Source organism: Cyrtonyx montezumae, unplaced genomic scaffold (assembly GCF_038088225.1).
Source record: "Cyrtonyx montezumae isolate F1298 unplaced genomic scaffold, pur_monq_1.0 scaffold_20, whole genome shotgun sequence".
Classification (NCBI taxonomy): Eukaryota; Metazoa; Chordata; class Aves; order Galliformes; family Odontophoridae; genus Cyrtonyx; species Cyrtonyx montezumae.
The window spans coordinates 3551725-3579518 of record NW_027071937.1 but is presented as its reverse complement, the minus strand read 5'-3'; the positions used below and the strand labels follow the sequence as shown (position 1 = coordinate 3579518).

The 27794-nt window shown below is 41.6% G+C and overlaps 3 protein-coding genes across 10 annotated transcripts in view; 2 read left to right on the top strand and 1 right to left on the bottom strand.

The window, feature by feature from the left end:
* Positions 1-15707, top strand: part of SPACA9 (sperm acrosome associated 9) — a 22040-nt gene extending 6333 nt beyond the window's left edge. The window contains exon 5 of the mRNA XM_065737497.1: positions 15698-15707. The gene's annotated coding sequence lies outside the window, so the exon portion shown is untranslated. The remainder of the gene's footprint in view (positions 1-15697) is intronic.
* The window catches only part of GTF3C4 (general transcription factor IIIC subunit 4), a 151904-nt gene that overhangs the window by 81917 nt on the left and 42193 nt on the right, over positions 1-27794 (top strand). The window lies entirely within an intron of this gene.
* Positions 301-27794, bottom strand: TSC1 (TSC complex subunit 1). Of its 8 annotated transcripts, none has more exons than XM_065737434.1 (23): positions 27613-27794; positions 20813-20875; positions 19632-19805; positions 18123-18226; positions 17372-17524; positions 16073-16217; positions 15007-15161; positions 14601-14674; positions 13008-13186; positions 12453-12562; positions 12090-12213; positions 11598-11710; positions 11232-11304; positions 9846-9944; positions 8586-9156; positions 7858-7901; positions 7572-7738; positions 6560-6742; positions 6074-6184; positions 5435-5557; positions 4302-4489; positions 4019-4177; positions 301-3366 (listed from the first exon to the last, which is right to left on the bottom strand). In XM_065737434.1, exons 3-23 carry the CDS (start codon positions 19735-19737, stop codon positions 2871-2873), a joined length of 3477 nt encoding a protein of 1158 aa, XP_065593506.1. In that variant the 5' UTR covers positions 19738-19805; positions 20813-20875; positions 27613-27794; the 3' UTR covers positions 301-2870. The 8 variants fall into 8 exon arrangements, with proteins under 8 accessions (XP_065593506.1, XP_065593505.1, XP_065593508.1 ...); XM_065737433.1 differs by lacking the exon at positions 27613-27794 and adding an exon at positions 27452-27552; XM_065737436.1 differs by lacking the exon at positions 27613-27794 and adding an exon at positions 27452-27552 and having other exon boundaries at positions 4302-4486.

Here is a 27794-nt window from a genome sequence, read left to right as displayed (position 1 = left end):
CCCATTATCCCCTTCCTGCAATAAGGCTTAGGGTAACTTTCACACAACGTTCTCTCTAAGCACTACTAATTCAGCAGATGTGTTTTCACAGCTGCACACTGACTCGTGCCATGCCCTCGTACACATCACTGTTCAAATTCAACATATGAACCCTACACAAAAAGAGGCAGAAGCACTTACCTGCTCGAAGCTGCTGGGTGCACAGACCTTGGAGGGCACTTCACTTGGTTTCTGCACGTTTCATCTCAGCACAGCGTGGTCCCAAAGTGATCAGCTTGCAGGGAACTGAACGCTTAGTAGTGCAAAACAATACATTTTATTTGTTCACAGTTAAACACAAGCAACTGCCTTGACGTTTTAGAACATTCTAATAAGGACAGCAAAACCTCCTTTTGGTTTAAGTTCTCTTTAGCTTAGGATTGTACCATTTCCTCATATTTCATATTTATGGCATTTAATGTGGATTGTTTTACATGCTTACAGAGAGTGAGGCAGGGAACGGATTAACTTGACAAAGACAGCAATTTTAGATTTAACTAAAAGCAGTCAGTTAAAAAAAAAGAAAAACAAATCTGTTTCCACTTCACTGATGGGACCCCTTCCAACAAACTGCAAGTTAACTACATACAGCAGATCCATGATTTCCAGACTTTTACAAAAAAAATAAAATAAAACAACTGCAAAATTTGTTCCTCCGTAATCGTTGTGGTCCATAACCAAACCGAAAGTGGTTTCTGTTACTATCCTGGTGCTAAAGTCCTTTTTAAAAGAAGAAAAAAGCCACCTCAATGAGCTTGCATTACCGCCAGGGCACGTCTGTCACCAGCAACAAGAGCTGCCTCTCCTCCAAGGAGCGAGGCCACCGCAGCAGCACGGTGCAACCCTGGGGCTCAGCAGAGCACAGTGCTCTGAGGAAGCCCCACAACTCCAGCTCCAAGAGCTGAGCTGCCCCGCAGGGCGACGTGCAAAGCGCTCGCTCCCCGTGCCGGGACCAGGTGGGACGAGGCCGAAAACCTCCAAACCTTACCAAAACATATTGCTACCACGATTGCTACCACTAAGTCTTAGAAAGCCTATAGACATGTCGACAAAACCAGTCTGTCACTTACAACCAACTCTCTATTTTCTATTCCATGCAGATTCAAGCTTTGACAAAACCACTGAAGTTCACTTTTACTTTCAGAGTTAGGACTGACCAACCGAAGGGACACAGAGTAATGCAGACAGGCAGAAATGTATTTCGACCCTAGGTGTTACAGAAAAAGCCATGGCAGGACAGGCCGTGTCTGGCACGAGTTATCAGACCACCAGCTCCTCCAGCAGACTCCTGCTCCTCCTCTGGTTAAGATGGGAACTGATTTAACACGGCCTTGATTTAATACTTGAGACAATTCTTGACCAGCAGCTGCCACCCACAGAATGTTTGAGAAGAAGCCACGTGCAATGTGGGTACCTGTGAAGCCCCATACGGCCACCCACATATGCTTGGACCCAGACACACCTACAGTTTGAAACAGCCACACTGCCTTCCCAACCACAGGCTCTGCTCTGTCACAAAGGAAATTGAGTCAGACCACTGACCAGCCCTGACCCTGCAACCCTCTTCCACAGAAGGCTCATCACTGGCTCAAACATGATTAACATACAAAGGTTTCGTGACTGAATTCAGATTCTCAGCTTGATCAAGCAGGCTGCTTCTTCAGACTCATCTTCTAAGGAAATGGGGATGAAGGAGACATGCCCAGTGCCAAACCGACATCGCTGAGCTGAAAAGTGTGCTGCAGGTGGTACAGGACAGCACCCAAAGGAAACTGTTTTCTGCAGGTCAAGCCTCAAAACACATTCCCAGGTAGAAGCCAATTTCTTGGCATCAGTGGTCTCGCTCAGACCAGGAACAAAAACCATGAAGGACTCCAGGCAGGACAAGTATTCCCCTGATTAGAGAAACAAACGCTCTTTGTGAGCTGCAAATCTTCATTCTACACACACGTTCTGCATGCTCTCCCTACATGAGTAAGGCTTCTTTTCCCTCTTCTCCCACCCTAATTGCTTTCCCCCAGGAACCAGTCTGAGGTCAGTACCAATCTGTCAAGCAAACACAATTCCAATACAGTCAGAAGCTAGTGTTCTAACAAGTCTTCAGCACATATGGGCTCTGCATTACAAGCTCCAGATCCTTGTTAAGTGTCTGTTCAAAAGAAACTTTCCAAGAAATGTTAAGGACAATACAAACAATGGTTATGAATTAGGGTGAATGAATCATTTTGCAGAGGTACACCGTTCCTTAAACGTTTAAGTACTCAGCTGGAGTCCAACTTAAAGACTGGGCTCTGAGAAACGTGGGGCAGCAGACAGGCAAAACAGAGACCCTTAGATGAACACACTAGAAATTCTAGTGTTGCTCCTTTCCATGATGAAAACAATCAAGATCACCCAGACAGGCAGCACAATTAACTGCTCTAAATTGGAAGCTTGCAAGGAAATACAAAGCATTCATAGTAGACTCACAAATGTTAATTTGGCCTCATATTGCACTCAAGTTCATAAATGCAGCCACTCACTGGGGACAGGGAGAAAGGGAAAAAAATATCTGCAAATGCTAACAGTTGTCCCTTCAAATTAGTACACACTGCTAAGGACTGAATTTGAGAAAGAAGCAAGAGTTAGGCTGGGCACTTCAATTCCAGACCCAAAAATCCACCTTGCGTTCATTCAGCAGCCTTCTTCTGTTACTGGACATCAATCCTATTCCACTGCATGAGCTAGCTGCTCAGACCAAAGAAACATAAAAGCTTTTAGTTAAACTTGCATTCACGCCTCCTGTTCTATGCCAAGAATATGAAAATAACACTGATTGACTATCTTCCTTTTTAACTGTGGTCATGATGAGTTTCATTGTAGTCCATGATATGAAGCTGTCCAACACTGCTTTCCTGGATCTTAGGTGAGAGGCTAAGGTTATCAGGGCTTGGAGGAGCCTTCGTCTCCATGCTTGGATCTTTACATAGTTCAGTCTTTAGAGTATCAGAAAGGCTGTTGATGGTTACACCATGCTCATCACACTGGCTCTCACTCTTGTTGCGAAACAACTCTCGTGACTTCATACCAAGGAAGCTCTTGGAGCTGGGGAGTGAACCTACAGTCAGTGGGACAGTAGTTGAGGGCTCCCGCAACATGGACGTCTCCCAGCGACTGCTGAATCTCTGGTTCTGTTTCTTTTCTGGGGTGGAGAGCTCACTGTTGCTGCCACCTTTACTGCTACTGCAACCTCGAGTGCTGGGAGGTTTGGTTTCTCCATTTCTATCAATGATTTCTTCACTGTGTCCTGCCATAGTATCTGCACAACCTTCATTATCACAATCCAGCCTGTTTTAGAACAAGAGAAGATACAGCATGAAGGAAATGCTAACTTGGATTACTTTCTGACTCTAGAGCTGCACGTGCAGTTCAGCAGGCCTACACCACGTTTCCTTTCACAGTTTTGTAGTAAAGGACAGTGAGTAACCAGGAAGGTAATAGTTTACAATAATCCCAGAGCAAAACAGAACCGTACCCCGATCCATCAAGGAAAATGGAGGTACCTATGCTGTCCTCGGCTTGCAGGTCTTTCACCTATCCCAAGAACAAGTTTTTGCTACAAATCTGCTTGCAGTGCAAGAAATTATCCTCACATTGTAAAAGACTTTGGTGAAGAACAAGTAAGTATGATCTGAGGGGAAACAACATCCAAGTGCTTTACACTTATCTACAGCAACTTCTTAACAGTGGTGTAAATAGAGAAGTTTGCCCCAAAGTTTGAATAACTTCAGCTATCTGAGAAGTATTTCAGGAGCATTTCCAATTTTGCCAGTGACTCCCAATAAACCAGGAAGAGTCCCAAAAAAGACTCAGTCCGTAAAAGGGGGAGTAACAAATACCTTGAAATGATACATTCAAGTGCTAGGAATTCCCCAGCTGTACACAGTCCCCAGGAGCTGGCCATGACTGAGTCTAGCATATTTTGCACCACCATCCTTACCTCTCTTCTGCTGCTTCAGCTGCTTCTGTTTTTTCATCTTCAAGTTTTTTCAGTGGGCTGTTCTCCAGTCGGCCAAACAGATTCAAGATCTCCAGCTCAAATGCCTGTGTGATTCTTTTCTGGGCTCTGTATCTACTTTCTACTGCTTGCAACTGACCTCTGAATGGAGAGAGAAACCACAATCCATCAGCTCCAGTATCAACAAATTCTGCTCCAAACATAACACTACATCTGTCAATACAGTGACAATTTGTTTGGTTGTTTTTAAGTAGGAAACCTCTACCTTGCTTTGATTTTGACATCTTCCAGGTATTTCTTCTGCTCCAAGAAGAGGTGGTCCTTTTTAGAAAGCTGAGATTCCAGTTCAGCTATCCGTTTCTGGGAAGCATCGAGCCTTTGGCTTTGCTGCTGAACACACAGTTTTGCTTTCTCCAGTTCCTTTCGAAAAGCAGCATGCAACATTTCAACCTCCTCAAAAGAAAGAACACAGTGTTAAGTATAATTTGATTGCGTGTTTTTATTAATAATTAGACAGGTTTCTGACACTATAAATAAGCACAAATTCAGCAGGATCAAATAAAAGATGTATTTCTAAATGTTGACATGGAAAGGCAGATAGTCAAAGGAGGTACAACAAATTCACTGTACAAATAATTCTACATCACTGGAATTTATTAGCACACTGCTGTTCTTTATAAAAAGCTTTTTAGCAAAGCAAACTTGTCAGCTCTGCAGCAGATTAGGCAGCTTCAATTTAAATCAACCTTTTCAACATGACCTTCACTAAATTAAAGAAAAATTATTCTTGTTTTTCCCCAATTGCTGTCATGCAGGAACAGTCCTACTGTTGGGCAAGTTGCTTGCTTCTAACTAGAAAAAGGTTTATTTGAAGTCAGGAGGTAAAACCACACGAACCACAGATGTTTTAGTAAAGTTAGTGCTCTTATGAAGAGAGCAATTGAGGGAGAAGAGTGAGATTGCTTGCTTTAAACGGCATGTCACACTAACTAGTTAAATCCTGGTTAAGACTCTCTTGCAAATGCCAGCAATACTGTTCTATATCATACTCTTCCACAAACATAAGATCCCAGAGTTACTTTACGTCCAACACTCTGCTACCAATTACAGCAGGAGCACAGGAAGGTGCAGGACTTACAGCAGCAGCATGAAGAAATTAATAATTATATTAAGTGGCTAAAACTGACTTCAAGCATACACTGATGTACCATCCCTAGCTTTCAAGAACAGCATGCTGAAGAGATTTCATAACCACACAGTGCATAAAAATATCTGAACAGAAGGCCAACAAAATGTGCTAAGTTCTGAATTGTTTCTTTTATTCTGACAACAGGGCTGAAACAGCTTGATGACGACTGTGAGCCAAGTCTTCCCAGAAGGCACTGTCTGCAACCGTACCTTTGTAGTGTCTGTGTGCTTGTGCTGCAGCTGCTCCAGGTACAACTCATTGACCTCTCCAAGAACCAGAAGTTGTCTGTTCAAGAACTCCATCTGCTGTTGCACTGATTCACTGTTGGAAAGCTTTTTAAAGAGAAATTAAACAGAATTAAACACCGGATTTAACATTTCAGCAGGAGTCACAGCTGACCAGCACTGTGCTCACAAAGTATTCTTATTAAAAAAAGAGAAACAAAGGTCATAGGTGATAAAGAAAAGATTTCATAAAGCTATGGCAATTCTCTCACCACATTGGCATTGTTTCCTTCAACCAGATTTCCACTTAGATGAAATGCCCATTTTAACTTTTGATATAAACAAGCTCTCTCTAATGCCCACATTTAGCAGAGCTTTAATACAAGTTTATCTTGCTCAAACTGTGAATTCCTACTGCGTGAAGAGCAGCCAAAATGAGAAGTTTCAAGAGTCTTTGAACTGTTTGGAAATTCTTCACCACAATATACTTCTGTGCAATGAGTATCAGATTCTACAGTAAGCACAGGCTTTCAGAACAAGAAAGAAAAAGCACTCAATCAATCACAAAATAAAACAAAAAACGAAGAAAGACAAAGGGACCCTGGATACTGTGACTTCTCTTACCTTTTGAGAAACCTGGCTAAGCAGCAGTTCTGTGTGACAGACTTTGTTGTTAGCCTTTTTTAATTCTAACCTCAGATCTGCAATCATGTTCCGGCAGTCTTCCAGCTTGGTCTGTTCAAACAAAAAGAACTCAGCTCAGGGTTCTGAAACTTCAGCAAGGACCAGCACTGCCACGTGGCTGGAAGGCCAGAACCACCAGGGCTGAGAATCAAGTTATATAGAGTGCTTCTGAAAGGCCCAATGCCAGCTAAGAAACTGCATTTTCCTATTTCCAAACAGGAGACAGAATACAAGAGAACTACAAATGAACAATGACTGTTTAGTCAGGGATCTCCAACTAAGCTTTGTCTTATTGTGAATTAGGACAACATATCCAAAGAAGATACTAAATTTCTCCAAGGTATTTCAAGCTGTGTCATTGGGAAGGTTATTTTTAAAACCACAGTAAGGAGATAACACAATATTGTTCAGTGTTCTGCTTCATACCTGCAATTCCTGGCTCTGGTTGTAGAATTCCTCACGGTCATGTTGCAGCTGTCTGATCTGGCTGTGAAGCTGAGCCACTATACTTTCATGCTCCTCCTGAAACTGGTGGTACCTGGCCTGTTCTTTCCGCAGACTCAGTTTCAAGGCCTGGATTTCTTTTTCCTGTAATTTCAGCTGATCTTTCTGTTAAGAACCCCATACAAAGCATTAGACATCTGATTATTAGTTAGAACATCTATTCTATGTCACTCACTGAGTAAAGCAAAATCATCAGTTAGTAAAAGCATGCAGGCTGAACACTGTTCCAAACATGGAACATTCCATGTAATGCATGGGGTTTTTTTTAGGGTTTCTTCAGCTTAAAAAGATATGAAATGGTGCTAGAGGGGACTGGCTGATTACTCAAAGTCACATCCAAAGGCACAGTGAGCAGCAGCATGTTCCTACTCATCATGCTATTGACAGGGACTCAGGCTTCAGAGTTGAAGCTACACTTTATTTTCCAAAACTAATTTGAAAAGTTATTTTTCCACTCTTAAATTATTTATTGAGAAATAAAAATGTAAGTGGAAGTAACTACAACGGAGAAGTACAGATTTAAACATTCTTCAATGCACTTACAAGCTGGAATTTCATCACAGTAAATAACTCAAAGAACATCTGAGTTTTCCAACCGTTTTTTTTTTTGTTTGTTTGTTTTTTACTTTTCCTCTCTTTAATTGAGAAGCATTAAGTAACCACTACGCTAACAGTGAAACCTTTAACAAAGGTAACTGCTTGCAGAGGTTAAGCATGCAGGCATCCACTGATTCAGCCACTTACAGTCAACAGAAATAATCACAGTGCATGCAGCTCATCCAGCGTGCCATCCCACAAACACCAACTCAAGTCTGGTGAGATACTAGGCTTCTTTTTTAATTCACTAGTCCAGAAAGGCGCTGGCCAAGCCAATTAACACTCGTGCCGAGCTCTAGTGCATTTAGATCACCTCTAGGTCTGTCACCCTGCTCACCATGGCAGCATTATGTTCCTCCAGTGCTGTTGCTTTAATCACTTTCCGCAAGAGCCGCCGGTTCCGCAGGGCATGCTGCTGCCTTTTGAAGCGCTCATACAGCAACTGGTTGTGCAGCAACAGCAATTGGTTACGCAGGGTGTGAATCTCATCTGAAGGGGGAGAACCTGGGTTGGAGTTACAAGACAGAGATGAACACACACACACCCCAGACAGTAGCAGGTCATTGTTTAAACAAGTCTAATAACAGAGGAACAGATTGCCAAAACATAAGAAGCATCGTCACCTCCGAAGTGAGTCCAGTCAGCAGATTTGCTTGGCAGAGACAATCTGAAAAATGAAAATGCAGCATTAGCCAGTAAGTTTAAATATGCAAACATTAAGCAAACCACATTAAAATGGAATCCCCACCTCAAATGAGCTTACAGCCTAATAAAAGCACAATGATGATCAATCTGGACAGGAAGAATAAAAAGGAGTTGTGCAAGAACCAGGTTGCAAGGGCAGATGGTGAAAGAGGACATCATTTCTTGGAACTCAGCAAGAATAATTCTCTTAGGCATAGAAAACAGCATAAGGACAAAGAGGAGTACAGGGTAACAAGATGAAAAGAAAGAACACAGCAGATGCACCTAGCCCTTAAATCTGATTCTTCAGTTCTTAGTGTCATTACTGTTAGAAAGAAGCATGCACAACAGTGGTCTGTAACACACCCAGCAGCCCTGCTTCTTCACCACAAACTCTGAAGGCAGAGTTCTAACTAAGGTTACAGACCTCCACCCCACATCCCCTTCCCATCCCAACTTTTTTTTTTAATATTGAACTAGTTATCACCATAACGATAAGAATTCTCTACCCAGAAATCCTAGATCAGTTAACAGTAATGCTTCATGGAGTATGCTTTCATTTAGGTTTCCTAGCACAGCTGCTTTCCAGGCAGAGGTATTAAAAAATAAAGCCAGGAAGAAAAAGTTTCATGAGAAAGCTTGCGGAGTAAAACTTTCAGTCACCTACTTGTTCAGTTCCTTAGTGTGTGCATCTGCCCCTTGCTGTATCAGTCTGTCTAGTACTTCCACGGGAGAAGTCGAGGACATGCAGTCTTTATCCTGGGTTCCCTTGGCTTTCTTTAGCAGCTCCTCGGTCTTCTTGCCAACAAAGAGGTAGGCAGTCTTTGGTAATGCAACCTCAAAAAGGTGCTCGTACAGGGGAGGCTGCCCACTCCCAAACACTGCTCTTCCATGTGCTGATGCTTTGCAAGGGCTGGGAGTGAGAATACTTGTCTCCCCAGAGGTTCCTTCCCTGTTACCAGCAGGGCTTTCACCAGAGCCTCCACAGGGCTTGTCTATGGGTGTAAATGTTTGTTTGGGTGTCTCCAGTGCACTCTCAGGCCCAGGCTTGTCCAGAGAAGATGTTAAAGTCTCAGAGGTCAGACTGTGTCCCTGAACACTAGAGACTACTGACTGGATCTTCTTCTGAGAACCTGACAGATTTTCATTTGTGTGGTAAAATGGAGAGTCAAATCCTCCTCTAGGCACCATGTGTTCAGCATCAGTTGTGATCTCAGAGATCTCTTTAGATATTGCATCTGAAAAGGATTGGAGGACGCACGGTTATTTGGCAACTCAGATTCATATACTTTGTTTCTGAACAGTGTATTTTTTGCTGTTCCTATGCTGTATCTAACCAGTTCTCAAAGCATCCTTAGGCACTCTTTTACCTCACCCAAACTAAGACTCCACAATACAACCAGAGAAAAAATCCTGCAGGGTGTTCTAATGTAAAATTAGAACCACATTACGCTCCAGAACTGAAAAGTGCAAGCTAACTCATGGCTTTGAGGCAAAAGTGATTTGCTTCTGTTTTAAGCAGCTCCAGTTCTTAAATTGGTCAACTTTTCCTCAAAACCATAAATCGTAATATTAAAATAGGCAATACAGAAGTGTGCCTTAAACAAAAAACCCTAACAACTTGCTTTGAAGGTAACAGAATTACAGCAGCTAAAATGTCTTGCGAAGAGTTTGCTCTCTACATCAAAAAAACACACTCACTTGAGTAACCTTCTGAAGATTAACTCTGCAAATTTTACTGTTTTCACTATTTACAAAGAACACTTGTACTTGAAAATAAGTGATTTAGTTATATGAAAACTACTGCAGAGAGCATGGAAAACAACAATGATATAGGGCAAGATGCTTCAGAACAAGCCATGAATCACGAATGAAACATTAAAAACACATCCTTGGCTAAGATGTACGTAAAGATGACAGAAGTTACCTTCCTCTCTGTCCTTTTCAGCACTGTCTTCAAAAGACAAACCACCTAAAAACTCTGGAAGATCACTTAAGGTTACTGAACTTTTACTACCAGATGTGTCTGAAAAAAAAGAAAAGAGAAAAGTCAGTTGCACAGACATTGTCTTGTCTAGTCCCATCAGAGCACAAAACAGGAGTCTTTCACTGCTGGAAGGACCTTAGATTAAATGCATCCCCTTCTTAAGGGAGCATCTCTTCTTGTGAAAACCAGTTCACAGACTAGTCACACACTTATCATGATCCAGAAATTTCATTCCATAAGCTTAACACCTGCTACTGCAGGTGGCCTCCTCTACCAAAAAGGATGCAGCTGAGCCCAATTAAGTAAGTTAGAAAAGCAGCTAAACATAGTGTGACTATTGCACTTCCACATTAGCTTTAAACTCTGTCTTGACCTCTGGTCTGGCTGCTCAGAGACACAGTACTCATTTCTCTGAGAAAAGGAGGTACAGTATGATGTACTACACTTCTGATCAAAACTCTGAGACAGCTGCCAGCAATGCACACAAAACTGTGCAGGACAGAACCCCCACGCTCACAGCTCAGTCACAGATTATGGACCCAGAGAAGAACCCAGTAAAGTCTTCACTTGTAGTTCAGGAAGTTCAGATCCCAAGGTTGCTGTTACAACCTCACCTGGAAAATGAGCTTAATCTCATTATCAGCTCTACCCTGAGGATGGTATAGAAACACAGTACAGAAGTCTTAAATACAGTGTCAAAATCCCTTTTTACAGCTGTCACAGATGTAGATGATAGAGTATGGAAAAGGAAATCTAGATTTACCTATTAGAAGCTGAGTTCCTCAACCATCCACTGTTGCTTTCAACATTCCACAGGACTTTAAAAAAAGGTTCAAGTACAGCAATACAATTGTAGATAGCAAACAAAGTTTTTCCAAAAGCCTTTAAAAGAAAGCATCTATCCTTAAGTCTGGATCAAATTGTAAGGCTGCACACGACATAAAAGTTGTTCATTTAAAAAGCTTCCAATTAGTTGCTTCTAGAAAAAAAAAATCACCCTCAAAGCATCAGCCTTTTTTTAATCCTTTTTCAGCTTTCAGTGTTGATACACATATTTAAGATGTGTGTAAGAATGCAAGAGGGCCAGTTAAAAAAAATTCTGCAAGCTATTTCTGAAGGTGAACAGTTAAAATAAAATCAAAAGCATCACAGGAAGGTTTTAGGCTGAAGCACAGGTTTAGGCAGGATCCTGGAACTATGAAGAATTCGGGGGAGAGAAAAAGAGAAAAACCTGTGGAAAAGTGTTTGGAAGTTGGAATGTGTCAACAAAAACAAGATTTGTCTAACATGGGTTATGGAAAATGGGGAGAGGAAACTGGAGTTTACCCAATGATTTATCGCTGCTTATGACATTTTGCTGTCGGTACAGTGAAGGCCTCCCAGAATCTGGTTTGTCCTCCTGTTAGAGAAACAACAAAAAAGGCATACAGATTCCTTGCTTCAGGTATCTGTGGGAACATCTCTCAGTTTCATGGAGGAAACTGCTGCAGATAGATACCTTAAATAGCAAGGCAACACAAGAGTTCCATGTAAAACAATTACACAAAACCACGTGATTGGAAGTGGCAGTTTTCTAACCTTAGAAGAAATTGGGGTTTTGCAGTAGAATACAACACTATATCTGTTACTCTGGTTTTCTTTCTCAGTTACAGTCACTGAACATTTCCATTTGGCAGAAGAATTTCACTGTACCTTTTTTGGAGGTGTGGCAGCAGCTGAAGGAAGTGAGATGTGCACAAAGTCATCTGAAGTGCAGGGTGGAGGAGATGTGGCTGGTGTTCCCAAAGGTGTTCCCTTTCCCACTGCTGAAAAGTGGGAGCAAAACTATTCTCAGTAAGGTTCCCATTTCCTCATTTCAGCTGAATACTGTATGTGAAGAATTGTGTGTTTAAACAGTATCTCAAGCACTTCTTAAATCTCTTTGCACTTTTATCTTGGTAAATAGTTGAGTGTTCCCAATGGACCTGTTTCACACTTGGGCACTCAAGGTACTAGGATTATTTCCTCTCTCAGTACTTGCACTAGTACTACTCTGGATGACCTGATGCTCTGTTCACAGAATTAATGGCTCAAGCCTATCAAATAGCAAAGTGTTACAGTTTATGAAGTTGGCAGCAAAATTTACACGTCAGAATTTCTATTTTAATAAATCCTCAGGGTCTAACTCAAAAACACAGCACGTACCAGATGTGCCAAAAGCTTTGCTGTAAGGTTGTGATGCTGACTGGGATGACTCTGAAGGGACAATTCCAGGGGAGGTTGGTGGAGTGGTCATACCACAAACTGCAGAAGGACTCCAGATGGTAACCTATGCAAAAGTAATACACAATAAACACAAATCAGCAAAGGTCATAAAAGGAACGTGTACTGCAAGACACCCATACCCAGGTTCTGACACAGCAAACCAGATAGGAAACAAATCTGAAATGTACACAAAGCTCTGAAGAATTCACAGTACTTCTCAGAATCATGATTTTTTGAGACCATCACGAGAAAGCGCAAAGTGCAAAGCACTGAACACAAGCTGTGTGTAATCCTCTGCTTTACCTGCTGTGGCTCAGTTGACAGCTTTATTGACTGCGGGCTCAGAATCTGAGGTAGCTGCCCTGGCATTTGTGATAGTGTTAGCCGAGGAGTGGAATATGGGGTAGATGTCCCTGAAAATTAAGAAAGATAAATGAAGTATCTTACACATCAAATACAAAACAATTATCTTCTGGCTAATATTAAAGACTTATAAGCAAAACATTTCAAGTCCGTTCAACACATATGGTCATAGCTAGCAAACAAACTTTTATTCCAATCCAAGAAAATATGTTTTGAACGTATTATATACTACAGCTTTTGTTTGGTTTGGTTGTTTTGAGGGCCAGGCAGAAGCAGGGAAAGGTAACTCTGTCAACATTCTGTATGTCTGCATGACTAGACATGCATGCATATATAAATATACATAACATTATATACATATGTTAAATGAAAGTTTGTTTTCCAGTACTTAAGAACTGGACTTTAAGTGAGATAAATCAGTAAGATGCCCTTTTGCTATAAGGGCCCATTTTCTTCCAGGAAATGGGTATTCATTAGACATCAGGCAGATCTTACCATAGCTGCTCTGTGTGTCAATGTAATGGCTGGCACTGGGGTCAGTTTGATGATGTTTTAAGTTTGTACAGGATTTCCGAGACGCAGAGTAATAGCCATCTTCATATGAGGCTTCTGCAGGGTCCAGGGAGATTTTGGCACATTCTATCACAACATCATGAGTTTCTAGTCTTTTCCACCTGCAGACAGTTTTTGGATCCAAAAGAGTAAGTTAGTCAATTATTGCTATACAAAGATTCCTGGAGATATCAGGAATTGGCTTGTAGGATGGCTCATTTGATCCAGACAGCCTTGCATGCTCCCAAATGCACAACAAGGCACTGTACAGAAATTGCAACCAGATGACTTGTAAAAGGGGGTCTCAGACAGGAGACAAACAGCTTTGATACAGAGATCCATAAAGGTCTGCCATGGAGCATTCTGGAAAGGAGGAATAGCATATGAAGATTCGGTTGATCCTGAGCTTCAGCAGCTGTAGAAATCAGCTCATTTAGACTGAGATGCTGGTTGCCAAAATTTAGAAATGCCAGCAGTCAGGGAACCGTATTATTTAAGCAACTGCCACCTGCAATGCCAGTTTCAGGTGTGTGTTTTGACTCCTAAGTTTTGGGAATGTCCTTCATTATTACTACCACTTTCACTTGGAAATCTTTTCTACTAAATTTAGCAGCTGTATTAGATCTGCCCAATATTTCAGGGGATGGAAGTTCACTGTAAAAAAAAAAGCACAGAAGGCTGTCTATTAAAGGCTGAGTTACTTTTGAATATAAAGACATGTGAAAGATACCAAATCAGAAGGCTTCAAATTGTAGTTTTGTGCCAACTGAACTCCTCAGTGGTGCCACCCTCTCTCCATCCCCCTCCTCCCTGTCTGAGAGAAGCCTGCAAAACTGAGCACTGTGATATTCAATAGGTTCCCATTTTAGCAGTGGCTCTGAAAAGCAGGGCAAGAGCACTACTGTGCAGCAACAAGAGTCAATTTCTCCTCTTCAGTGGCTGGGCCTGTGGAGACAAGAGAAAAGCAGCAAGTGGTGCTGCTGCAGGGAAATGAGCCTATTTCTAAAGAAAACTAATACAGCTGACGTTAAGACATACCTGTTAAAAGAACTGATCTGTTAATGGAACCAGTATCTAGGTACAAAGACACACCAAAGCCATTTCAAACAGTCAAATCCCACCAAGTCCTTCAACTAACCCAAAAATATGACCCAAACCTTATGCCAATGTTTCCTTCCTATTTAAGGACTTTTTTTTTTTTAGAACTTTGAGCATGTTTGACTATTGGGCCATAAAATTAAGACAAATCCAACAGTTGGATAAGAGACAGATTCTATCCCGGATACAAAGTGAATACAGAGCCCCAGCAGCACTGTTAATGGCCCTTCACAAAAAAAAGGCTGCTTATTCATCCAGCTGTGAGCCTGGATGAAGAAATTTTACATTTACCTGGTGGACTTAGGAAAAATGGATGGCAAAACACCACTGGCACACACTGTTGTCAAGAGAAAAGGTTTTGCTGTAAGCCTTCTGAAATAAGTCAAGTAAAAACTGCACATTTACAGCCTTTCCTAATAGCAGAGAGAACATATGTACCTTCGTGGGTCCAGTTCATGGTCCTTAGATCCAGTCACTAATTCTGGATGAATTCGCACATGTTCCATCATTGGCTGGATGAGCAAGAGCAAAAAATAAAAAGTATAGATTAGAATTAAAACATTTTTTCTGACTGCACTGAAGTACACAAAGCTGAGAGCAAACTCCTGGTCACAAAAATCAATAAGATTTTTAACAGATGTTCAAAGCTTACACGCATTGCCACAGATTCAAGAGATGATCTTGCTCCCAAATGAGATTTCATTCCTTTAGTACTCTGTCTTTATACGCTTTTGTTGAGTAGCATTCAGTTATATTAAACAGTGCACTAACGTGGCACATAACTGCCTCTGAACAGCTAGAAATTCCTTGTCTCAGATAACACAGAGATGAGCTGCATTTTTACCTTGACTACCTCCTCAAAGGTCTCCAAGTTTTCCTTCATACTGTAGTGAGAACGCAGAAAGGAGACAAAATTGCAAGGATACATTCCATAAAGCCGATGAAACAGAGCATAAACACTGGCATGAAGATGGACAAGATAAATCTCTGCCACGTGACCTGGGAAAAGTAGATGGATTTTTTTTCAGTATATTGGAGTAAAGAACAACACTTCCAAGGTGGCAAAGTGCTTTTATATTTGAAATGCTAACAAGACAAAGTCTTCTGAGATGTGAACATTCCCCAGCAAAGGTGGGAAGTCTTCAGAGATAACTAGCAAATACTCATCAGATCACAGCAAACACAAAAAACAGATATAAACTATTAAGAAGACTGACTAAAAGATTAAAAAAGACAATAAAGGTATGCTTCACTCAAAAGTAAAAACTGAAAGCTTGTCTCTACAAAAAGCATTCTGACTTGGCTCTTACCAGTCATCTTTCCTCCTATAAATTCCAGTCTTAATTGCCAGTGTCAAACAGCCCTCTACACAGTACCATTGTGTGCTTAACCCAGCCTTCGTTCATACAGCCCTAACACATTCGTATGAAGCTATAGTGTTACGTCTCAGATCACTTAGGATTTCTGCAAAACCAACGTTGTAACTGAGAAGACTAGGGCTGACCACATTTCAAGAGTATCTATATTAAAAGAAGCTCTTCCACGTTGTTTGGCTCTCCTACCTATCCATACCTGGGAATTTCAAATTCCCAAATATCTGCCTCAAATATTAGCAGTTTTTTCTTCTCTATTAATATACATCAATCTCTGCTTTTTCACTGTCATCAGTGCAGCATTTCTGACCAATGATATTTCATCTAATAGCAGCATCACACTAGAGAACCTAAGACTTTAATTTCTGAGTAAAGATGTACCACCCAAACCTATCAAAGAACAGAATACCTCATGAGCTGCAACGTTTTCTTCATTTAAATAATCTGAATCTATTAAGAACCTCACAAAAGGAAGTGTGCAAGAATCTCAAGGATACTGCTACATTGTGACTGCATGCAATCAAATTGAAATCTCACCTGGATTCTGCAAGCACCAGGCTGAGAGACGCCCAAAGATACCAAAGAAATCATGGAGGTACTGTTTGCCAGACTGAGGAATCATTGGCAACATGGTTATTAGCACTAGGACACCTGTGGTGAGTACTACTACATCTGTGTCAGTCTGCAAGAAGGGAAAAAACGTGCATTAGTTGACTAAAGGTTTTTTTTCCCCCAGGGTGAGGTGAATATCGGAATCATCATGAAAAAATGTCCTCTAGATTGAAACAACCTCTCCAAAACATACTTAATGGACCAAGGTTATTGTCTCTTTCATCCATAATAAATTTAAGAAATATTTTCAATTCTTGTTCCTAACCTGTCAGCTGCCTGCTGCTTCTCTGTTGAAAACACCTTGAGTAGTCAAGGATGTTGGAAAATTACCAACACAAAGGTCAGAAGATTTTCTACTAAATCTGAATTCCTGCAAACAAGTTACCTGTGACTGTGTCATGGTAAGTTTCCAGGATAAATGATTAACATGATAAATAATTATATATATTATAGTGTCTTTTAAATCTCCACTAAATCTAAAGCTAGCTTCTCACAGTTTCAGAGACTTCAAGTGCTCAAAAAAAAAACCCACAACAACGTACTGTTGAAACACTCTGACTTGAGGGTGGCACTGCTGTGTGGCATGCAAGCATAAACAATGCCTGGTTGATGACTCCAGTTGCTAAATATTTCAAAAAGCAGTAACTCAAACAATAATCAGAACTCTATGGCTTACACTGAGGAAAAAAGGGCTGTGGGAGTAAAAATCTTTAGCTAGACACAATAAACCAAATTTTAGGGCATGACACAGGACACATTCAAACTCTTTCCCTGTGCAGTCCCTATTTGCTCCCCAATTCAATGCATGTTTTCCTGAGTAGTTGCTCTGCTACTGTTTGGCTCATCTATGCTGTGGAGAGTGGCATACACTGCCTCACAGCTACACATTTCAGAACACACTAGTGAAAAGTTATTTTACTTCTTATTAAGTTCACACTCAAGGTATCCATCAGCTCTCAATCTCTGACACCATTAAAAAAAACAACACCAAAATTCTTTTTGGTGAATTTCTCTAACACAAACTCTTCTTTAAAGAGCAGTCTGTCAGTAACAACAGGGTCAGCACAGAGCATTCAGTTGAAACTTTTAAACTCTATTTTAATCAGCATCTCTTCTCACAGCTTAACTAAATGACATCAAAACAGAAACATATCTTGCACTGCAAATACTCATGTTTACCTGAGAACTACAAGTGTTTTAATGGGCAAGAGTGACAATTCTTACCTTGAGACATTTAAGTAATGAAAGTAGGAGAGGTGCTTGAGAAAGCTTATGTTTCCAAGATGGTTGTCGTCTTATCACATGTCCCAGCAGTGAGAGAGTGGGTAAACGAGTAGCAGCTTTGCCCATATATTCATTAATTTTGTCCAGAAGGTGCTGATGGAGGATTTGCAGCACGGCAGAAAAACAGAAGTTTTGTTTTTAAATGCTTAGCTGATACATGTTCTTTCCCAATCTATTCAGCAGTTTGCTACTGTAGATTATGGAAACTAAGGCCACTTTACACATACACAGGATCTAACAACAGATCCAAATATTAAGATGATATAACTATATACATACATGATATAATTTGGTCAGCCAAAATAAACATTCCTAGTACTCTCCTTTCAATCTATTTAAGAACGTTTACTTGCTCTCAAAATACCCATTTTTTTCAGGCTAAGGAATCCAGCATCGAAGCACTGAACAAGCAGCAGTAGCACTTCAAAGAGCCAACATTACTCCTCAAGGTTTTAAAGTTTAGAGTAACCTGGCCAGTTTAAACAACCCTTCTTTTGGAAACTTAAAAAAATAAAGCCACAAAAAACACTGCCATGCTCTTACTACAGAGATATTACAATGCTACAATAAGGTAATTATATATCATAACATAAAAGCTGAATTCTAACAGATGCTATTTAAAGGTTTCATTAATTAATGAGGCTAACATTTGTCATAATAGCAATTTTTTTTTTCATTTTTATTTTTTTACCTTGTCATGAGGCTCCTGCAATGTGGACAGTATATGCAGTGCCTGCTGAGAATTGGTTTCTAAGTAATAGTCTACCAGGCTGTTCACAAGCACAGGCCCACGGTCTTAAAAGGAAAAAAAAAACCATACATTCTCAATACACTAGAAAGGAAGCATGTGTTACAGGAATGTTGCTCAACTTCGTAACAATTGCACAATTTATGACACAAACTAGCACTGAACTGTCACCAGACCTTTAAGAGAAGGACATCTCCCAGCTACAGTCTCTAGTTCCCAGTCCTTTGAGCAATTGCACTCAGTTCTGTAGGAAAGTTACTAGCAAGCTCTTTTGTTCACTTTAATAGCAATGACTGTGGCACTGCCTAACCTTAAAAACCTAGAGGTAGCTAAGAGCAAGAGTGTTCTACCCAGTGAAGAGCTTAGGACCAATTCTACATTCACTTTCTTCAGCAGAAGGACATTAACAGAGCTCTCACTCTCTAAAAGGTTCCATCAACAGAAGGAATGCCTTAGTAACAGAAAGCATTCTCTACAAGAAGGTCTGTGCCTGTTGTTTTGTTCAGGGTTGTTTTTTAATTTTCAGTGAGCAAAACTCCACTGGTTCTCCTAATGTACATAACACCTAATTCTTTTTAGATACACTCCACAGAGAAAATTTCATCAGCTCACAACTTGAGGTTATGCCCCAGGAAACTCTAGTCATTTCACAACAGCGTTTTAACAATTATATAACAAACCTTCAGAGAGGAATGCCATTAAGCAAAACAGACCAAAGAGGAGCATCGATCCTTGAAGCCATTTAAACCTCAAATGCTAAGAGTTTCACAGAATCACAGAATTGTAGGGGTTGGAAGGGACCTCTAGAGATCATCAAGTCCAAACCCCCTGCCAAGGCAGGTTCCCTACACCAGGTCACACAGGTAGGTGTCCAGGCAGGACTTGAGTATCTCCAGAGAAGGAGACCCCACAACCCCCCTGGGCAGCATGTCACACGTGCAGCTTCAAGCTATCATTTTGCAAACAATTTTCTTTGGCCTAGATATCCATTAACTCAGATAAACCTAAAAGCTCACAGATTTAACATTTAACATTTAATCTACGCATTGCCACATTCATTAGAGGTGCTAAAGATGTTGCAAAAGGCATTTAGATGCTACTCTGGCTGAGGATAAAAAATAAATAAAATAAAATAAAAGCAACCAGTCTATTTCAAAGGAAGATGCTGCTGGATTGGATTTGAAAACTGGATACAATTTTATGCGTGCTACAACTTTGAATATTGGCTGTTTAGGCTCAATAAGTAGAGCTAAGGTCCTTTTTCTCTGCCTGAATAATAACAACAAAAAACACCAAACACATCTCTTACAAGAAAACTATGTGGCTTCAAGTCTACTGTCAAGAAGTCACAAAACAGTATATTTGATAGGAAACAAAGAAATAATGCCATTATTCTACATTTACTTGTGTCTAAGTAGAATTCTCCCACCAATTACTTATAAGGATACATACCACAAATGAGATTATCTTTGAATGCAGCTGTTATGTCTTCCAGGACACCCAGAATTGGAGAATCCAGCATCGAGAGGAGCTCACCAACATTTCCTTGCTGTGCCATGATGTATGTACTAACATGAATGTGGAGGTCAAAATCTCTGGAAGTTCCTCATTGGTGCCTCTACCAGACTAGGACAGAAAAGATGAATGAGCTTTCCTTTCTCCCTTTCAGTCTTAGATCTCTCACCACTTCCTTTTTTCTGTTTTGCAGTATCGCCCCTTTAACAGTTTCACATTGAAAGTATCACTAGAGTTCACACACCTGCAGTAAAAGCTCTCAGAGAAGAGCTTGAATTTTGTTATGATTGTTTGTTTTTAAGACATCAGTGCCTTTAGTGGAAGACTGTGGCTGGTGTCCACTGACTGTGACAGTCAGAGCATTCCATTAATTTCAAGAAAAAAATCTACTCCCTGAAACTACTCTCATTTTCTTAACAGCCATTTCTCCTCAATCAACCTTCCATGCACTTTGCATAGCTGACTACATTCTGGAAGAAATCCACAGCTCCAGATTCTTTAACACTCCTGTGGCTAGATGAGAAATTCTCTGCCCTCAGCCTTCCATTATTGCATGCTAACAGATTTGTGCTTTAATATTTGCAATGTGGCTAAGTTGCAGCTGTTCAAAAACTGAGTTAGGGTTACTACAGCTGCTGTTGCTTGGCCATCAATGCATACTAAATTACAAGCTTTACAGTACAACATACCTCAATTTCACACGTATAATTTGTGCATTCTATATTAACAACCCCACACCACACAAGCTGCATGGATTATTACAAACAACACTGCGTAGACTAAATGATTCTGGTCACCTTTGCAGTACTAAGCAAAAGTAAATCTAAACCATATCAGCCTTTTTAGGTGGCTTCTTCCCAAGGAGCAGCAAGGTAAAGGTGTAGTTATCACACCTACCTACCACAAAATGCATCAAGTTCTCCATCCTTAAGATACCTATGCTGAACCTCTCCAAGTGGCAGAAGGAATCTGACTTAACATCACACTGAATATTGTTAGTAAGATTTTCTTCTTTCTCTTCCAGCTAGCAGCAATTTTCATTTCCTCTACAGAAGGCAGGACTGACATGTACCAAACTTACTCACATTTTTTTTTTATTGGAATTGTGTGTACTGTACCTGCTCTGTGGATGCCTTTAGCTTCTGTCTGCAATGCTGTCAACCACACACCTTTCATGATCACTAAATAAAGAAAAGAGCACAACAAAGTTAACAAAAGAGGTTTTTTTTTTCCTTATCAAACCTCATATATTCAAAACAGTATTAAAAGTGCTTTAGTAAGAACAGCAAAGCTCAGTATGTCCCATACTGGAGTAAGGAGTACCTGCACCTGGACCTGTACCTGGAAGGAGTCAGCTCTCAGTTTTAGAAACCACGAAGTGTTGCACTGTTGCCTTTTCTGAAACTGGCTGTTGGTTAGACTGCACAACATCCACGAACCAGACAGCTTTCACAAGATTATAGCTTTCTACTGTCAGCCTTAAGCTGCTGCAAAAGGTTTTATTTTACAGGTGAAAACTTACAAAAAAAGTCTTCTCTTACCTAGTTAACTCTGAAAACCTAGCAAAACTCCTATAATTATTTAAGTCCTAAGTCTCTAGTTAAAACACTGTTACACATTAGCCAAGGACTACGTATGTGTGCTCTATTTTGGGAAATAATGTTATCATTGCTTCCGTATGTGTTACCTTCTCGAGAACTTACATTTGACAGTGGGTTGCAGGAGTTAACCTGTTCACCAGTAATCTTCGTCATTTGCAACGTATCACTTCCTATTTGCAGAACTGCCCAAGGTCACTTTTATTGCGGCCACAAGCCATCAGCTTACTTAATTTGGCACTGATTGCAATTTCAGAGGTGATAATACAGCACCACACTCACAACAGGCATTTCTATAGCAACAAACTTTCTTAAAATGCTTCAGTGATCACAGCTCCAGAACACAAAATCACCGTCGATTTTCAGTGATCATAGATAGATCAGCAGCCCAAAGAAAATTTCTGCTCCTCCCCCAGCAGCTAGCAGCCTGCTACCTGGCAATTTGCATGCCATTCCTTTTCACATCCATGTTGGCATGACCTTAAAACCATGGACTTAAAAACTGGTTGGTGCTGTAAGCAAGAATCTCAACCACAGATAATAAAAGAGAAACTTGGGGGTGGAGGGGAAAGTGCTGCATTTCACACAAACACATCAGAGCTCAATCTGTTTTCCAAAAAAGAGGGGCAGAACTGTTTCTGTGTTGGGTTTGTTTGTTTTGACTCTACCTTGTGCAGACTTCCAAGTTTCAACTTCTTCCTCCATGAGTTCAAAGAAAGAAATCATCCACTAAAAAAGTTTAAAGTCACTCCTCCACACAACCTAAGTAGTCACCCTTCTTCATTACTCATTTTCAGGAGCCAATTGCTTTGTTAGCTTCTTGTAATCACTGAAATATTTAATTTACTGAATTACAGTTATATTGAGATACCCAGAACTCACACAGTCCCAAAAATAGTTTACTACAAGTCACCCACTCCATTATGTCTGATGACATTATCTTTGAGATCACCAAGGGCTCGCTAACATACATCCCTCAGCCCCCATCAGGATACAGCCAGTTATGGTTAAGCTCAGGTTTACCTGTGCAACCTGGTCTAGGGAGCTGCCTTGACAGGGGGGTTGGACTAGATGATCTCTAGAGGTCCCTTCCAACCCCTACAATTCTGTGATTAAGCAAGAGATTCAAGGGCTTCCTAAGCAACATGAACTGTTTAAAGTCTTGTTAACAAAAGATGCATGACCACACCCCCAAACCAGCTGCAAGCAAAACCTGTTTTGAGAGTTCAAGTGGCATAAATACAAGTCTCTTCCTTTTTTCTTTTTTTTTTTACCCCATCAAGACCATGTCAACAGTATTTTCTTTGCTCCCCACACCCACCATTGCCAAAGCACCTTCCACATACGGAGCTGAGAAGAGCTAAAATGCTTTTATTTCTGATTTTCCTCTAGGAATACCACCGTGCTGGAGCAGATTCTCATGACACCACTAAAAACCTCAACAGGTTTTCCTAACCCTGATACTGCCAGAGGAGAGCTACAGCATGGCAGAATCAAGAAACACCTTTGCAGACAGTAGAAGCCAGGTGTTGGCAGCCAGGTTCAGTGCTACCCCTGCAGTCAGACAGGAAAAACTCTGGTTGAAGTGTTCAGCAGGTATGAGGATTTCAAACTTTATGTCATTGGCACATACAAACACTACAGTCAAAGAGAGGTGGACAATGAGAGCTTAATTCGTGATAACTACACACAGAGGTAACTAATAACTTCCCAAGCCCCTTAAACTAATTAAAACAGATGGCTCAAGCGACCTCGTGCCAATAAATCCAGCAGACGAAATGAATTTGCCTTTCAGTCAATCGTGCACTGAAAGCACTCCCCATGAAGTGGAGCTAACTATACTACAGAAGCCAGTATTCAGAACATTAAAAGAATCCCAATCCAGGTCTAACAATGGGATGGTATTAGAGGGGAAAGTTGATCAGCTGAAGTAAATAAAAACCAGTGCAAAGATGTCACCTCACTATACACAATTAGTCACACTTAAAAAAAATAATCTACTCATTTGATGCAACATCTATCTCCTTCTGAGAAAGAGATTTGAGATCTTAAGAGTGCACAATGCCCAGCACAAATAAACCAGGAAAATCCAGCAACAGCATTACAACCATGTCACACAAAATAAAAGAAGAAAGAAAAACAACTGCAGTTCCCAGGAGCTGCGGTGTCTATGTGATTTCTGACTAATCCCCTCAGCAGTCTGCAATGTGATCTTCAAAGCTTGTAGATAAGAATCTCAAGACAGGCCAGGCTGGGGAATGTCCAGTACCTTGGAAAAAAGCAAGATCACCCACTGAAAGCCATAGCAGTTTGCACCTGGAATTGGTATGGCATCTGTGGTGACCAGCTCTCCCTTAGAGCACTGCAGTGTCGTATCATGGCTGCGTCTTGCTTCTCAGATACATGTCATAAAGATGTCTCTGCTCTCATCACTAGCTACTGCAATCATTCCCCTGTTAGGATTTCCACATCCATGCAGCAATCCTCAGAACTGACAGCTTCTCCACGCAGATTGAGGCCCTGGCTCCTCACTACTGATTTATATGTTTTACAACTATCTAGCATGGTGGATACTTAATAAGATTGAAAACTGCTGCCTTGTTACCTTTTAATATGCAACATTTCCTCTTACCAGAAGGTATAAACACCAAGAGCACGATTCTTATTCTTATATTCAAGTTTTCATAAGGACAAATTTAACTAACATGTGAACTTAAAGTACTGACACAACTTCAGAGCCAGTATCCAGGGGAAAAAAAGGAGAAGCCAAGAAGTAAAGAACTAATTTGCTTTAAAAAGTTTTCAATGGTTAATTTCACCACAACACAACACAGTTAAGGTACAAACTCACAAAGGGAAAAACCATGTAAATATTAATTGGAGAAGGCTACAGAGAACGTGATAAAGTATTTCAAAAGATTATGACTTCTGTAAGTATTTCTGTCAAGAGATGTTCTTTGGTTCAGTGTATTTTTATCTCCAGCCAAGGGAAAAGGCAGCTGGTAGTGCCAGTTATGCCTCTGTGAGGGGTGGGGAGGAGGGGGGCACCCTGGATGAACACATCTCCTCCTCCTGTAATGTCCTTAGCGTTTGCAAGGCAAGAATTTAGAAGCACTTAGCAGAGCTGGGGTTGTATCAGCACTTCAACCCTTTTCATTAAACAAAGACTAGGACATACAAGGAAATGGTTATTTACCCCAAACAAAAAGCATGTTGAGAAATGTTAACAAGGTAAGAGCACTGCTGACAGGGATGAAATGAAACTCAGACCTCCATTCTTCAGTCTGATTCTCACTGCATGCAAAGCAGGCCACAAATGAGGACAGAAGTATTGCACAGAGATTGCTATCTCTGAAGAAAAACTCTGACTGATAAGGAAGCAGCTCCTTATGTTCCAAACTTTCAGATGTTGTATGGTCAGAACAGGATACACCTCACTCCCTCCAGTCCAACACACCACCTGGTCCAGGCGTGGCTTTGGTTTCCTAGAAATATCTGATTTTATGATTTCTTCACAAGTAAACTAAGCACACTACAGAAGCAACAGTGCCTGCAAAGAAAAAGAGTGAATGAAAACTGAGAGTAGGAATAAAAAGCAGGGGTGGCAGCAGGGCAGTAAGCAGCTCATCATACCCTTTTCTGCCCTCTGAACACTTAAAACCTCAGTTTGAATGGATCATTACAACAGGCAATACAGTAAATATTATTCATTTATAAGAAAGCAGGTGTCTGGCTTCTCCTAATAGCCTGTATTTTTCTGGTTATTTTAAGATCTGATACAAGATCCCACTCCTAAACTCAGTAATTATTTTATAAGGTGTAATTCAATATTACATTCACATTCATGTACTTCATTACAGGTGCTTAAATGAAGCAGGGAGATCACAAGAAAACCAGCACCTCCAAATAAAGAGAGAATCACATTCAGCATTTTTAAAGATTCTTTTGAAACTGTGCTGCGCCAATATATTACACTAATTGCTACCCATCAAACTTCTGACAGAGGGAAAATTGTTTAAAATCAATTCATGCTGAAAAAAAAAAGCCCAAACACAGCAGAGATGACATAGCAGCAGCCATGCTACCAAGCCAGTAGTAACCTGACAGGGAGTTACTTCAGCTCCTTATATATAACCATATATATTAATGACAAATAAATAAAATAAGAACTGCTTTTCTATTTCAATTTAATCAGTGGTACATGAGGAAAATAAGATACAAGATCTTTTTAAAACTATGCACAGAGTGCTCTTGTTCTCACAGCAACGTGAGTGAGACTCCTGCACCACTGCAACAGGGTTGTTTGCCCTTAAAAGAACCCCTTAAGAACATCCCAGGAGTTACACTGCAATTCAATAAACCCTGAAACCACTGCAAACTAACTACAGGGCTGTCAGTTCAAGCACCCCAAAATTAAAGCAGGCATTACACAGAGATATTGCCAAATGATGTCAAGCTTCTCAGTCAAAACCAAAAAAATTAGTAATATCCAGGAAAGTGATATGGGGATACACTGATCCCAAAATTCTGCTCTGTATCGTAACGTGATACTTAAAGAGGTGCTTATGATAATGAAGCAAATATTATTGTCTTCATCACATTTTTTTAAACTACACGAAAACACTGCAGCTACACATCAGACCAAGCTGTAATAGTCTTTCCAAAAAGCCATCCATCAGGCTACAGCGTGCCATAAAAGCTGGTACCCCTCCCTCACTTCTGCCATTTAAAGGTGCACTGACTATCTTCCACGATAAGAGTCAGATATCTTTCCTGGAGGTAACACGTGTGCATGTGTTGCAGGTTATTCACTTCCTACAGAGCTGACTTTGGTAACCACACCACCTGGTCATTTCAGATCCATGAGAAGGTGCCTGGCAGCCAACAGAATACCAAGGATCAGTACAGGTCAACATCTCAGCCCTACATGGGGCCAAAACAATGTTTACTGGTTTGTTCTGAACATCTGCGGTGGTACAGCACATCTTGTGTACAAACCCTCCAGTAGTACTGTCCTCTGTTAGTCACCATAAAGGAACCTCTCAAGTAACAGAGTCAGGTAGCTGAGATTGAAAAACAAAGATAAAGCCATTAAGTTTAAAGCTTATCTCATGACACATTACATGCTCTGACTACATTTTCATCTGAGTAAGTCCCCGTCACTCCATGTGAATACAATTTAACCAAAGGCTGATGAGGCTGCTAACTAAAAACAAAACAAGGAGAGATTTCAGATGTCACTGTTCAGATAAAGGATTTTAGATCCTTGATTTCAAGCTGAAACTTAGCTCATTCTGATAAGCAGTTCTGGCACCTTGCTGCTGCTTAGCAAACTAAAATCAGCTCCAGACAGCCGTGCTGCCAATGCTCGCTGAAAACTCGGGGAGTTTCAGTCACTCAGCTGCAGTTCCCTGTGTCCCACACACGGCGCTGAGGGCCTTCGCCCACCTGATGGCATCACTTCAGCCCTGCTCCAAGCGATGATCTCTTAACAACTCGGCAGGATTGGACTAAAGAACAAAAAGCAAGCAGCTTTGCAGACACTGCCCGACCCCCATCCTGGGTCATTTCTGGTTTGAATCACGCACTGCTCTGAGGCACGCCTTTCCCTCACTCACTGCCTGGTAAAAGGCTCATTAGAAAAATAAAATAAATTAAAAAAAAATAAAAAAATAAAAAAGAGAGAAGCAGCGACTGAACAGATAACGACAGAGCACCTTCACAAAGTGAGAACTTCGGAGCTGGAGCCTCCCAAGCTCTCTGTGACAATAGGAAGCCGGACGTCTCCGTGCTTTAACAAACAACACCCCGAGCGAGCGGACCCCCGGAGCCGCCCCCCCGAGGCAGCCCCTGAGCGAGCCCAGGGCCGGGGCACCCACACACCGCCGCCCACCGCTGGGAGCGGGGCCACGGCGGCTCTCAGCGAGCGGCCCCGGGGGACGAGGAGGGAAAAGGAGAAGGAAGGAGGAGGGAAAAGGAGAGGAAAGGAGGGGGAAGGAGGAGGAAGGCGCGCCGCCCCCCCAGCCCCGTCCCTTTCTCCCACCGCCTCCTCCTCCTCAGCGCTCCCCCCCGCGGACCCCGCTCCCGCCCCACGCTGTCCTCCAGCCGTCGCCACCGCTCTTTTCCCCCCCGCGGGGCGGCGGCAGGCCCGGCACTCACCTGGCCCCCTCCTCCCCTCAGCTGTTTACCACTCAAGGCTCCCCTGGCCCACAGGGCGCCGCCATCTTGGCCCGGCCTCCCCCTTCCCCCCTCCCATTCACGATCAGCATCTCCCGTGGTATCCATCCGCCACAGAAAGTAGTCCCGCGTCACCTTCCTACCGCCTTTCCCTCGACGCCGCGCCGGCCCCGCGCCGACCCTCTCCGGCAGTTCCCCCTCAAGGGCTTTTCTCCCTCTGAGAGAGCTGGAGGAGCCGGACAGAGAGCCACAACCACCCCACCGCTCACGGCGGAAGGATCCAGATGAGGGAGCGCTACGACCGCCGAGAGGTCGCGTGATTCTG